At 47.6% G+C, this 15,000-nt stretch overlaps 1 protein-coding gene across 1 annotated transcript in view; it reads right to left on the bottom strand.

The window, feature by feature from the left end:
* Window positions 1-15,000, bottom strand: part of odad2 (outer dynein arm docking complex subunit 2) — a 59,428-nt gene that overhangs the window by 25,313 nt on the left and 19,115 nt on the right. Inside the window, exon 7 of the mRNA XM_076291296.1 lies at window positions 10,328-10,570. Coding sequence (XP_076147411.1) covers window positions 10,328-10,570 — 243 coding nt within the window. The remainder of the gene's footprint in view (window positions 1-10,327; window positions 10,571-15,000) is intronic.

The following is a 15,000-nucleotide window of genomic DNA, read 5'->3' as shown; positions in this document are numbered from 1 at the left end:
TGTGTGTGTGCGTGCAGTGCCAGTGTGTATACTTTTGGAGAGCTCCCCAGGCTTGCAGGCATCAAGAGAAGAGGGCACACACATCTCCCGTCTGAAGGGCACAGCCACACAGGAAGAGCGGGCACACACTGAGGCTTGGCTGCACTTGGTGCCCGCTCTTAGCTTGGCATTATCACCGTCACCAACAGCAAGAATATCGCAGCACGGCCAACAAAGATATCTTTATTGCAAATGTGGAAAGCGTAATATTATGGCTTACGAAATGCACATTCCCATAACGCTGTGTGAGCGTATAGCTTATATGCAGGAGAACAGCAGAGCACCAGGCTGTAGAAGGGAGGACAGAGGTCATGTACCACTGGTATGATATGACTGATTGAGAAGATTGGGAAAAAACATGTTCTGCATCAATAAATCAAGGTCTTCTCTAAGTCTCGGGTACCATACAAGGTTTTTAATCAGAAAACTTGTGCCATTGGCACGCCACAATGTGCTGCTGGAGGAGATGCAAATGCAACTACAAGCACTGGAGTGAGCGTCAACTTCAAGCATGGTTGTGAGCGTCAACTCAAAGAGCTTGGTTTGATGTTACCAAACCACATACCAAACATTGGCCAGCCACTGATGAGACACGTATGCATCTTTGGTCAGACACGTACAGTATGCATCTTTGGTGAGACACGTATGCATCTTTGGTGAGACACGTATGCATCTTTGGTGAGACACGTATGACGTATGCATCTTTGGTGAGACACGTATGCATCTTTGGTGAGACACGTATGCATCTTTGGTGAGACACGTATGCATCTTTGATGCGACGATGTTGTTGTGACCAATGCAGCTTGTGGAACAAGTGCTTGATCTGTTCTTGCACAGTGAGGACACTGTTGTCAGGAGGACTGTGAGGCTTAAAGGGCATTGGTGATGCCATGCAGATAAGGAATGCTGCATCCAAAACTTTCCATTGCCTATACTGCTATACCTTGGAGAGGTATCTTCGTTAGCTACCAGTAAATCAGCTAAATTTAAGCACATTCTTCCCCTCACACATGAAGCAATGGCCAGCTCCAGTGTCTGGAATGGTAACATTTCTTTTCACTCTGAACCAAAGAGCAATATTCATGTCCATCCCTAGTCACCACCCTTCCCCTCCCACCTATAATCACCTTTACTTTTCTATCTCTTCTTTCCTTCCCACAATTTTTTCTTTCTCCTTTCCTTCTAGAGGAGAACTTCTTGATATTAGTTTATTTTCAGCTATATTTGACCAGTAACTTATTCATTTCTATCCTATACAGTGGGTGTGTTCGAAACGGGTAAAGTTGCTGCCTTTTAAGATATCTAACTGGGGAGCAAGGCAGCAAGTGCGGTTCGAAACCGAAAAAAACAAATTCTTAGATATCTTAGAATTCCCAAATAACGGTCATTTTTGAAGGCAGCATCGATGCTCACTTCATGCTCCCTCCTACCCATAATCCCTTGCGGCAACGTCTAAAACAGCTGTGAAAGGTAAACAAACATGGCGGATGACATCGGTAATGGCTGCTGAATTTGTTTAAAATGTCATTTGTGTGACCTTATTTTGCTTAGATTTGTAGATTACAGATTAGAAATAAACAATTCTGATTATGCCATTGTTGTAACCATTAATAGCGTCTGGTCTGATATATCTGCCGGCCGTAAAACTAATTTATACCGTTAGCCTGCTAGCTTACGTAAGCTAATTTAGTTTAACGTCAGGCCTTTGCTAACGTCATACCGTAGTGTTAACCCAAGATTCTAGAGTGCTACGCTCATTTTTAAAAGATGCATTTAATCCAAAGTCATGTCTAGTGAGACAGCTCTCTATGTAGGGAGGGAGGCAGTAGGCAGCTGTCTCCCGTTTCGAACACACCCAATACGTTCTTTCTTTGATTATTTGCATTAGACATGCCATCCTTCAGACTCTTTAACTTTAATCCATCTTTCAGCAGAAACTAAATCCTCTGTTTCATTTGTTCAATCTATCTATTGCCAATTTATCATCATTTATTCCACTGCTTGGTTGAATTTCCCATTGTCCTACGTAATTTAGAACGACCATTAACCGTATGTTATTTGCACACCTATGAAGTAGATACATTTTTTTGGCCGTATCACACTTTTGGTTGTATCACACTTTATCACACACAAGTTTAAATGAACCGTCACGTTGCATCCGAGCTGTAAAATGCAGACGTTCAGAACATAGTAACATTGTAGCATATGACGGAGGTGGCTTTTAGCTAGCAGGCTAGGTAAAATAGCGATGTTTCAAAACTAAAGTTCATCAGAATCTTGGGATACGACAATTGACAATGGGAGAGATAGAACTAACGACTGGCCTTTGGCCGTAGCAACCATCCGTTTATAACTAGTAAAGGCAGTTTGTTCTAGCCTAGAAATCTAGACGCGCCCCTAGCGGCAAATTACATTTGCTGCCAGGGCTAGTCTAGCAACTCTCCGTTGGCTGGTGAGCTCCAGAAATCGAAACTCAATCAGGCCAATAAAATCGTGTATAGAGTCGTTAGGTGGGCTTAACATAATGATTGATGGCAGAGTTGCAACGGTTTGGCTTGATTTCCCTGCTACTTGAAAACAAATAAGATGGATGTTGCTGTTGGCGAACAGTGTGACACGAGTTAAGCTTTTATTAAGTTGGCAAACGTTTGAACTAGCCAACTAGCTCCGCTGGTGGGAAACGCATGGGACTCATAGTGCTGCCGCTGTCCTATTGCGTGCAGAGGGAATTTGAAAGACAACTGATTATACTGCCCCACGGACTGAGCACTGCGAACGGTGAGTGCCCAGACCCTAAATTTTAATGTGGGTCTGGCTCGTCAGGCTAAGTTTGTCCTGCAAGTTGAGAAATTAGTTGATATGCGTCGGAAGAAAGTAGTTCTACAAACAAGACCGTTTTAGCGATTAAAACATTTAAATTGTAACAGGAAATGAACACAACACAAGTGGCAACAGTGGAATAAGCGGGATAATGGACTCCACGGTGGTCTGTTCACAGAAGTTAAAGGAATACGCCACCCCTAGGTGAAATTGGGTCTCTCCCCGCAGTCCCTAGAGTTGGATGAGTGAGCCAAAGCGTTTTATAGCCGACCCAGCCATTGTCCTAATCTAGAAACGGCCCGGTTAGCTTTAGCTTAGCGTAGTCGCTGTAATCCGGCGCTGCCAGCTAGCATGTCGTTGCAAAAGTGAATCAAATAACTCAAGATTTTTTATAATTATTTCTCGTAACCTGTACATTCACATCGAGTACAAATATCAATGCAAATTAACACGAAGGGATTTACTAGACCAATTTAGATTTGGAACTATTTTCAGGCATAGCACCGGCAAAGCACCGCTGCCAGGCGCAAAGACATCACGCAGCATCTGAAAACCCTCAACTTTACGCAATACACCAGTGTTAGTATTTTGAAGTTAGTTTCACCGAAGGACTTTGGTTTCACATCTACTGGGGAAAAATGGCTACTTGCTGTGTGAAGGGCTGCGGTAACAAGCAGAGGACACGAACATAATGCTTCACAGAATTCCAAACCCAGTGGAACGAAGAAATCTTTGGCTTGCTGCCCTCGGCATTCCTGCAACAACTCCAGTGGATAAAATCAATCAGTATCGTGTTTGCGAGGAGCATTTCAAACCGGAGGACTACAAAGAGAAAATGCAGTAGGCCTATGCTACGAGAAAAAATGCTGTTACATCTGAAGGATACGGCCGTCCCATCCATTTTCAGTACAGAGGCAGAACAGTGTTCATCATCCATGCCTGTAAGTAGGCCCTATAATTTCTATCCTTCTTTAGGTTATACGTTGCTAACGTTATAACTGAAACGTTAGTCTGACTCACATTGTCGCTTCCAGTTTTATTGTATAACTTCATTAGGCTGCCGTTTCACCCTATTGACAATATGACGACTTTACCTTTTACCGTTACCTGTCAGTCGGCATGGGTTGGCACACTCCACACTCACACCACCTGTTCGTGTTTGCTCTCGTTCGCTCATCCGACTCGCCTTGACCAGTCGCAACGTCCTCTCTTCACAGATCCAAAGCTCGCAACTCCTCTTCAGTGAACTCAGGTTCGAAAAGGTAGGGTCTTGGATCGATCTTGGTAGTCGAAGTCATCATCTTCGTCTATCGTGTAATCTTCCATATTCATCGGCATTAGAACTCTTAGAGAAAGCCCACCTGTCAGTGTCAGCCTAGTCGCAGAGAACTTGGTAGTCATGCTGGTGTATTGCCGGAAGTTGAGGGTTTACAGATGCTGCGTGATGTCTTTGCGCCTGGCAGCGGTGCTTTGCCGGTGCTATGCCCGAAAATAGTTCCAAATCTAAATTGGTCTAGTAAATCCCTTCGTGTTAATTTGCATTGATATTTGTACTCGATGTGAATGTACAGGTTACGAGAAATAATTATAAAAAATCTTGAGTTATTTGTTTCACTTTTGCAACGACATGCTAGCTGGCAGCGCCGGATTACAGCGACTACGCTAAGCTAAAGCTAACCGGGCCGTTTCTAGATTAGGACAATGGCTGGGTCGGCTAAAAAACGATTTGGCTCACTCATCCAACTCTAGGGACTGCGGGGAGAGACCCAATTTCACCTAGGGGTGGCGTATTCCTTTAATGCACTTACGAGGTTTAAACGGCCCTCCGCTTCGCGTCGGGGCCGTTTTACAACCTCGACCGTGCATTAACTTCTGTGAACAGACCACCGTGTCGTCCATTATCCCTTACTTAATGTCAACCTTAAAATAAATATTTTCCCCAACAGTATTACTGTGTTGTGTATTGCTTGAAAATTGTTCTGATAAATTACCAAGCAACACAGTAAACAAATCTAACTGAAATCTAACTGAAACCCAACATCATGCATAAATAGACTTTTATCCAAAATAAAGTGATGAGAGGACAATGCTAAAATAAATGGTCTAACAATTCCACCTTTTCTTGGCAGAATCGGCACACAGGAGTTGGATCAATTGGATGAATTATTTATATGCATGAACATTTTTTAAATATGTGGATTGTGCAGAGAACGTTTATTACAAATACTTATTTCTTGTAATCTCTTTTCTCGTTATTGTTTACTATTGCTGTGCTTTGGCAGGAGTGTATATCAACTGTCATGCCAGTAAAGCCACTTTGAACTTGGACTTGAGAATGAGGAAGAGAGAGCAAGAGGGAAGAAGAGAGATAGAGCAAGAGGGAAGAAGAGAGAGAGAGAGAGAGAGAGAAAGAGAAAAAAAAGTTTGTACAGATGCACTCCTCCCTCTATTGATCTGACTCAGGTTCTCGGGCTCAGGCTCTCTCTCTCTGTCTCTCTTTCCCTGCCAGCCAGCCCCCTGCCATGTCCCCGCTGCGCTGCTGAAAGCTGCACAGGCATCCTGGGTAAGGGGATGAAAGAGCCAGTCTGTCAGCAAGGCTTCCCCATCAGCCTGCCTGACCAATCCCACTGCTCCGTGCTCACCCGGTCATCCAATCAAACGCGAGTGAGGCACTCGGCAAACACCTCTGGCGGGCACGGACCCCTAACCCTGGGGATTCTGGTGCGCGCTCCTAAGCGCCTTGCTGGTATTTATAGAAAAGTGTATGGAGCCTGCAGAGACAAACATATACTGTTCACTGGTGGTACTTCCATCCTGTCTATATGGTGGAGAAGAGAGAGAGAGAGAGAGAGAGAAAGAGGGAGAGTGCGAGAAAAAGAGTAAAAACAACACCAGAAAATGGAGTTCTTTTCCAAATCAAACAGCCAGCGAGACAGGTCAGCCCTATATTTCACAGCGTCTGAGCAGAGTTTGCCTAAGCGCTGGCCATATTTTACACTCTGTGCTCCACTGTACAGGCCTGCACTGGCAGCCACTCAGAGAGAGAGAGAGAGAGAGAGAGCGCAAGTGAGAGCGAGGGCGAGAGAGACTTGCTCAATAGAGTAGCTCTTGTGTGTGTGTGTATACTTGTGTGTATTTATGTGTGTGTGTGTGTGTGTGTATGTGTGTGTGTGTCCATGTGTGTGTATTAATATGTCCGTGTGTGTGTGTGTCCATGTGTGTGTATTAATATGTCCGTGTATGTGTGTGTGTGTGTGTGTATTAATATGTCTGTGTGTGTGTGTGTGTGTGTGTGTGTGTGTATGTGTGTGTGTGTGTGTGTGAGTGTGTGTGTGTGTCCATGTGTGTGTTATGTCCGTGTGTGTGTGTGTGTGTGTGTGTGGACGTGTGCCTGTGTGTGGACTGCGGTGGCCATGTACTGTAACATGTTTCCCATGTGTGCCTCCTGCAACAAGGCCCGCATTCAGTGTCCTGGTAATTGCTTAAACACTCCCTAATCAGGGTATCTCCGCCAGCCAGGGCCATCGGGGAGCGTCTCCTCTCTGGGTCCATCTCCCCCCGCCCCCCATCCCATCCCATCCCCTCCCCTCCATCATCTTCCTCCAGAGTCCCGGCTCACAGCGTTAAATCAGCCAGAGAGCCTGTCATAACACCGTGTTACAGCAGAACACCGGAGGGCCCTATAAGTCATTCTGATCAACCTAGCATTATACTACATGATCAACCATGTCATGCTAACAGACACGCTATCCTCTAAGATGACATCTGGGAGAGGGGATAAAGAGAGGGAAGAAGAGAGAGAGAAAGAAAGGGGTTAAGAGAGAGAGAGAGAGAAAGGGAGAGCAAGAACATATATAGGCAGACAGATGGATGGAAGTGAGTGAAAAATGATGATCAGATCCTATGGGAGCCATGGCATGTAGTAGGCCTACGTGTGCAGCATACGTCCCTGAATCCACATGGACGGCACGGTCTGATCCGGGGAATGCAATGTTTTCCCAAGACTCGTGTTCCTCGGTTAAAGCTACACTAGTCGGTTTCCTTTTTACATTCAGAGCGATGTTATAAACATTAGATACCTCTCCTTGATCTGCTTGATCCTTATCTGAATTACTGTTCAAGCTGCTCTTAAAGTTGCTCAGAAAGTGGTCTATACCTCTATCACCTACCCTGGAAATCCAAAGTTCTCGGGAGAGCACAATGGAATTGTCTGCGAGACCCTCTGGCAATGAGCAATGATGCACGTTACTTTTACCCCAACATTCCGGGGAACCAGCTAAACTGATGAAGACAGCGCTGCAACGTTGGAGGACAGTACACATTGGTCGCAGTGTTATCCGATTGCGTCAAAGTCCGAAATCATTCAGAGTAAACATGGTTTAGTGTTATCCAATTGCGTGCAGTGAGATTTTTAAATGCATGCTTGTTGCCGCCCCTCGAGTTGGCCTGTTCTTGGCCAGACCCTTAATCTTTCTAGATTATCAGGGTCTGGATTTTCCAGGCTATCTATCACCTGCTCTGAAACATTAAATACACTTTGCGGTTTTAGGTATTAGAAAGACACCTATCTTGTGCTAATTATTGAATTCTGATCTGAGCTATTCCTAATCATGCATGGTAAGTAATGATTAAAGCCAGTTCACTCCTGTTGTAAGCAGTAATCACTTGTTTATAACTGTCCACTGTTTTCAGAACAAGCTATAGTCTCCTATGGCTACTTAAAGTGCCTCACTATATAACAAACTACTTAACTAAAGTTAAGGAGAATTCAAAAGTCAACACTTCACACCAAACGGTGTGCACTAATGTCCAGAGGAATGCATTTAGCCGCCCACTACAAACTGACAGATGATCTCCTTCCTGGATTTATACAAGGCCTTTTTTTTCATGTGCTTCCCAGAACTGCCTACATGCTCCTTGGTCCTCTGATCCTTTGTGGAAGCTACAGAGGCTTGCTCGCAGGCCTCCAGAGGCCTAACAGGACACAGACAGCACTTGCAATAAAACATAAGCGTCCGCAGCAAGGCTATGTCAGCCGCAGTAAACAGATAGCTTTATCTTAGCTCCAGATGTTAACGAAATTATTTAAGGGCGCTTTTGTTCTGCCTCCAAGGAGGTCATGTCAGCAGACAGCACTGATAAAGCAAGAGCCCCGTGAACGAGAGCGGTACTGCTCAGCATCTCTCTCTTGAGCAACAGATACTTGTCATGTACAATGACTCGCATCCAGACAGAGAAACTGCAGTCGGTTTTTCTGCAGCACGATTCCCAATGCAACAGCATGCATGCAGCATTAGGCCTGTTTCCACCCCCGGCTTTCTTAATCTCAGAAACAGCAGTAACCAGAATGGTTTGGGGCAGGAAACAATCAAATGTGAGCTATGCTAATTGCTCAGCAAACTACTGTGCGCGGCTCTCGAAATAAGCCATCGCCACAAGACGGCATCGAAAAATGCCGAGGGGGAATAAAGAGACTCTGTCCACAACTAAGTGCAAACGTGTGGAAAGGGGGGGGAAAGCTACACGACAAATTCTAAATATAAACCCTGAGAATATGAATACCATGTTTCAGAGGGCGAGAGAGACAGAGACAGAGGCACATACTGTATTTTCTTACATGTCTGTCGGGCCCACAGAACTGGTATGCATGCACTGGGAACAGAAGTGTAACTTTTCTTTTTGACTTCAAAACAAGATGTTTCTCCTCTTTTATGGCACGACTGTGGTTCAGCGCATCCATAAATATATTATTCTTTCAGACAATGTCATTCGCGGCTGGCTAACACAGGTCTTCCCGAACGAAGGGCCCTTTATTTGAGTCCAGTGTTAATTAAGAATGGGCTGGGAGTCTATATAACAGGCTCGTAAAAGCAATTAGATTCAGATGGCGGCTGTGCTGAGTGCCGCTTGAACGCTGCAGAGCAGGACAGGAAACAGAACACAGCGTTCAGATCAGTGGAGCTCCGAGGCCTGAGGTAAGCACAGCCTTTAATCTGTGATCTCTGTCCTGACCACAACTCAGCGACTAAAGCTCAAACGCCACCTGCTTGACCCCAGTCCCAAGAACCACAGACCGCACTGATAGACACTCAATCACTTTAAACCTCCCCCTGTGTTTCTATTATCAACCCTCGTCTTGGGAACTTGGACCCCATGGTGGCGGCTGTTGCCTCCATCCTGGTCTACCGACTTGGCTGTATCCTGGGAAGCCCACAGCAGGCTTATGCAATGCTTTTTTCCCATGCACCCATCCAAGTGATAACTGTCACAGCTGGCCCCTGTGGCACAGTCGAGCAGGGCGTTCTGAATGGCAGATGGCTAACCACATTTAGCACTGAGGACAGCATGCACCGTTAGGAGCTTTAGCCGCGTTCAGGCGCTAACTACCCCCTGTGGATGGGGGGGGGAGTGGCAGGCGCAGGCTTCCCGAAGCAAACAACCCCTGTGTGGGAGTTTGATGGTCCCAGCTTTCTCGCCACAGGTCCCCTACAGAGACGCCACCGCCGCAGTTGACGAGGGCTCCCCGCCGCTCCTCTCCGCGTGACCACCGATGACTCCCAGCGGTACGTCCGCCTGAAGCCAGACCACCGCCACGCTAGCGCTCTCTCTGCGTTCTCCGCGCCGACCGCAGCCGGCCCCGAGAGAAAAAAACGGCTTCCCACAGCTATGCCCCTTGCTCAGCAGGTAGGGCCAGCCTAGCGAGGAGGACTGTGATTAGCGGCTCGGGCAGTTGACGCTGGACGCGCCAGCGGGTACAAGAGGCGCCGGACCTCTGGCCACTCAGGAGATGGAGCTCCAGGCTCCAATCTAAGCTGCGGCCTGGCTAATGCTGCGTGGCACAGTAGAGCTTAATTAAGCGTACTCTTGCGAACAGGACACGTCGTATTCCTCAGAGCCGCAGCTAAAATAACCATTGTGCCGTTAGTGAGGTCCTGATCTCTGACCGTTAACCGTGTTCCCGCGGGTTACTATTATTGCAGGCCTGAGGACAATGTGCTGCTATAATGAAAGCTGTGAATGTAAAGCTATTTCAATATTCTTTAAGTGAGCTTTGGTGATGTGACTGTGGTCAGGCTTTGAAGGTTTGAATGTCGTTTCAATGTTAACCGGGCACAATTAAGTGGCCAGTCCTTTAGTGCACTTAAGTGTGACCTGTAACTATCCGCGTTGTTAGACACTGAGTCACTGATTTGAGTCACTGAGTTGAGGTGCACAGGAATGTTGTCCTGGAGTTAGAGAGATGGAAATAAACAGTCTTTATCGTCCACAAGGGGAATTTGTTGTCACAATCTGTACAAAGCCTCACAACAGACATACATGTATACAACAAACTGTCATGGCAGCAGAGCATGCGCCTGTAACTCATGTGTTTTTGATCTGAGTTTCATTTATCATACTCTTTAAGGAGGCCATGTTGTTTGTAATCACTCTTAGGAGGAGATGAGAATGTTGTTCTGGTGTGACTTACGCCATGTTCTCTGGCTCAGTGGCGCACGCTCCCACGGCACGAGTGACGTTCACCAGCAGCGCCTGGTTTGTGCCGGTCAGCAGGTTGACCAGCGGCGGGATGCCCCCACTCTTGTATATGGTGGTGCGGTTGGCGGGCTGCTGGGCACACTCCCCCAGGGCGCCCACTACGTTGACCAGCACCTCCTCGGGCTGGTTGGTCAGCAGCCCCACCAGAATCTCGAGAGCCTTGTACTCCTTGAACCTGGGACATGAGAGAGAAAGAAAAAAAGAAAAGACAAAAAAAAAAAAAAAACAGAAAAGATTAGTGTGTTGAAAAGAGAGAGAACAGGAGAGACAGCTATGGAGAGTAAAATAAAGCAACACTCAGAGAAAATGAAAGAAAGAGGGTAAGAGAGAGAGGGACCATGAAAGACAGAGGTAGAAGAGGCAGAGTGAATGGGAGGACAGCAGCATCAGCAACACCAGGTATCATATTGGAAAGATTCCAGAGATTACGACTGAGCTCTCTTGCACTGACAGGCACAAAGTCTGAAACGTAAAACACTGCATCTGAACTTGAGCCAGTGGAAATAAAAAAAATCACCTTTCTAAATGAGAATAAAACTAAATAAAAACAAGGCATTCCACAGTGACAGATAGATTTTTCAATCCATCTCCACCTTTCTCCCCCCGACCCAGCCCTTCCTTATCTGACTCTGAGGTAACTTTACGGTGAGATATGCTCTTAGCTCCCCGGAGTGTCATGGTATGCTTGTCTAATGACATCACCCTCTTAATCCTCTTTATATGACTTTGGACAGACAGAGACATGAACCATTTCCATCACACAAGCCTATATGGGCCTGTGCGCTTCGCTTCGTTTCTATTAAATGTCACAATCCGCTCTCTCTGATGGACATCCACCCTGTACTTCATAGAGGTTGCGCCGGGTCAAAGCTGTAAACATCTTGCCTATTGGCTGTCAGGGTTCAATCATGAGGCTCGAGGATCTGGGTGAGACGTTGAGGGCTGGTCCACTTTCTTTTCCTTGTTTTTTTTTTCTTCCTTTCATTTTGCGACTGTGCAGCTTAGCGTGGTTCGGGACGGGGGATGACGTCATCACACCCAGCCAGCCCTCCGACGACTGGCGCGGCTAAAAACAACCCCAAACAGACAAACCCGAGTCTCGAAGGTACGCTTGGCACCCTGTAATTGGCGTCGCGTGATCGATGTGGCGGAAGGAGGTCTCCCCGCGCCTGGCGGTCATAAATCAGGTGCGAGCGAGCTGCCCAGGGGCCAAGGGTATTTTCCCAGAGCCAGTTCCCTTGTCCATCCCGGCGCATCCCTGCCCACTCCGTGCGTGTGCTCCGTATGGCCTACATCCGCTGTGGCTTGGCCACTCGGCACTCCGCTGGCTCCGCTTGCTCGTCTCGTACAGTGGTCCACTACTGTAAACATTTTAAAAGGGATATAATGTGGTCGCGCGGAGCCGCGGCGAACCTCTGATGTACGGTTAAGTTATACGACTGTTTTTATTCACAGTTACGGTCGCTGGCAGCGGCCCGGGGCTGTGCAGGGCTATTGTTGAAAGTGTCCAAGGTCATTTGGTTTTGGTCAGGGTCCATAAGAACGTTCTCTCGCAACGGGAGCGGTAATGAAGAGCGAGGCTGCCAGGACAGAAGTGCAGTGGGGGGAAAAAAAGAAGGAGGAAAAAGAAAAAGACTAGGAAAAAAAAACCGAAAACAGAAACAACATGGGAAAACACAATGAGCCCCACACACCACTGCACAGTGTTATCTGTGCACACAGTGCTAGAATTATGCTGTAATTGCACGCGTTGCATTTGATAAATGGACTGCGAGCGATGTCTATTTTTGTTGAGCCGATCCCAGCACGCATAATTACAATGGGCAGAGGGAAGCATAACACGCTGCTGCCCCTGAAAGAGTGGGCTTCGCACAAGTGGAGGCGCACTGTGTGTGTGTGTGTGTGTGTGTGTGTGTGTGTGATGAGGGGAGGATGAAGTGGAGGGCCTGTATAGGGGAGCAGCACAGAAGCGCTTCTGTCTGCCGCGGATATGATGGATGGAGTTGCTCCATCCGTTTAGCAGACATCTGCTACAGTAACGCAGGCGCTCAGGAAGCGCCGCTCGCTTACATGCACCCCCGAGGCTCCGTCGACTGCAGGTCAGTGCGGGGCGGGCCTCCTCACAGGGTAACCCTGCTCTTCACAAACACACACACACTGGAAGGTTCAGCTCTTGCACATGATGCTACAGTACACTGTGTTTTGGGCCATTTTGGAACCGTATTTTGGAACAAAACTACACAGAAACCGCTAAAGGTCGACCAGTCCACTGCTACAATGTTTTTTGTGTTTCGCGTGATTCCATACTGTAAGTGTGCGAAACAGCAACATGTTACTCAAACACCACACACACACACACACACACACACACACACACACACACACACACACACACACACACACACAGGGCAAATGGAGTGAGAGAGAGATAGACAGAGGAGAGAATAGCGGAAGAAAAGGACTTTGGAAGAGCTGCAATTATGGTTTGCTCATCACCAACTGGCCACCGACGGGAAGGCCTTCAGAGCCCATAATTGCTTATGGACTTCTGAATGTTGACCTCAGCCAGGACTGAGTTCAGGGGAGAGGCGCTCAGAGCTGATTGCTTCCCGTCCGAGGCCCAACAGAAGCCCAAAACAGCTCTCAATGGCTGCTCCAATGAGCCAGATATCAGCACAAGCATAAATCTACTACCACTGTCTACACTGTCCAACAGTTTGTCTTGGCAATACAAACGAGAGAGAGGGAGAGAGAGAGAGAGAAAGAGAAAGACAGAGAGAGGGAGAGGGAGAGAGAGAGAGAGAGAGAGAGAGGGAGAGGGAGAGAGAGAGACTTACAGAGACGTAGACAGGGGAAGTCAAAGACAATACAATGGAGCAAACTGAATAAATGGGTTGATGTTAGAAAGGTGTTTTATAAAGGTGCTTCCCTCACACAGCTGGCCCTAGAGTAGACCTCCATCTTAGGGTGTTTAAGCAATGCACAGTCTTATGTAAACACACTTAACTTATGAACATAATTGTATTTTTCACCATCAATCATTTCTCATTCTGATGCATCATTAATCAGGCAAATGGCTCCCACATGCTCCTGGGGCCGATACTGTGGAGGTCTCCCGGAACGGCTGAGGTGTGTACACACACACACACACACACACACACACACACACACACACACAAAAGCGCGTTGTCTGCTGCAGGCCACAGGGCTTGTCCAAACTGTTCATGTAATTTTTGGTCAGGAAGAAAAAAATAATTCGAGGAAGAGGGAAAAACAGGGCTTTTCATTGCTGCTGTAAAATATGTTCAAAAATGATTTTGTTCCTGATTCGTGGAGTGCTGAGTGATTGATTTTGAAGCAACGAGCATAGCCTGTGGCAGATGGAGTGAGCTGGAGAAAAAAGAGAGAGCGAGAGACGAAGGGAGGGAAAGAAAGAAAGAAAGAAAGAGAGAGCCAGAGAAAGAGTGCTCACTGGCCTGCCGTCGCTCTCCGTAGGACTCATTTTTCTGACGCTAATGGCCTGGTCATTTCATTCCAACGCCGTATCTGACCATGACGTTTTTATGCGTTGTTCAAACAACCCTGGCAAAGTTGTCCAAACCCAGGTTCTGTCTCTGGCGGGATTTTTTACTGCGCATTAAGGTACATGCGCCTGGCATCCCGCTGGCTTCCTCTCGCCGGCCGTCCGAGGCCAAGGCTTTTCCTCGCGTTCACACTCCGCCCGCGTGGACACTCTGGAGCGCTGTACGGGCCGCGCAGCAGGCCTCGGCAGGGAGCGTTGGCTGGGTGTGGGAAAACCTTGTAGCTTCGCGCTCCGCACTCTTGTTTTGGCCCCCTTTCCCTCGCGCCGGACTCCTTTGTCGGCACTCACGTCCCGTTCCGTAACGAGCGGGCCCCGGCCAATGGCGGCGGGGGCGTCGTCTGAAGTCGGCAAATGAAGTGTCACCGAATGTGTGTTTTTTTTGCCGCGATTATGGGAATTATTGTTATCTTCGCTATTATTTTCTACGACAATGGTGACGATGATGCCGATGATTGTTGTTATTGCCACCTTTGTGCATAGCAACGGTGTTATGAGTCATTAGGCGGCGTTGCAGAGGCAGTAAGGGATGCTGGGCTGTGCCGCGGTGCCCGGTGCAGCCAGAGCGGTTAACGTGTTTTAGCACCTGTGCCAGGCAGGGCCTCCCGAGCAGGGCAGCTTGCCTGGGCAGGGATCCCGTAGAGGGGGTGAGGGGGGCGCAGCTGGGAGAGGGAAGCGGGGTTGGGGGGGAGCCCAGTGCAAGTGTGTTGTTCTTGGGAGAGTGGCAAGGCAAGGATGCAAGTGTGTAAGTGTGTAAGTGTGTGTGTGTGTGTGTGTGTGTGTGTGTGTGTGTGTGTGTGTGTGTGTGTGTGTGTGTATGTGTGTGTGTATGTGTGTTGTCCACATAAATGTGGCTAAGGCTTGTGAGCGGTCTTCTGAATGTGGCTAAGACTGAGGGGAGCCGAGCACTAGTGTGTTGTTTTAGTGAAAGCGTGGCAGGAGACGTTTGCGTGTGTGTGTGTTTGTGTGTGTGTGTTTGTTTGTGTGTGTGTGTGTGTGTGTGTGTGTGTGTGTGTGTGTGTGTG

The sequence above is a fragment of the Alosa pseudoharengus genome, unplaced genomic scaffold (genome assembly GCF_046254945.1).
Source record: "Alosa pseudoharengus isolate Yale_2024_CS ecotype anadromous, Long Island Sound unplaced genomic scaffold, YU_APseudo_1.1 YU_APseudo_1.1_scf_18, whole genome shotgun sequence".
Classification (NCBI taxonomy): domain Eukaryota; kingdom Metazoa; phylum Chordata; class Actinopteri; order Clupeiformes; family Clupeidae; genus Alosa; species Alosa pseudoharengus.
This window is presented reverse-complemented; position numbering and strand designations above follow the sequence as displayed.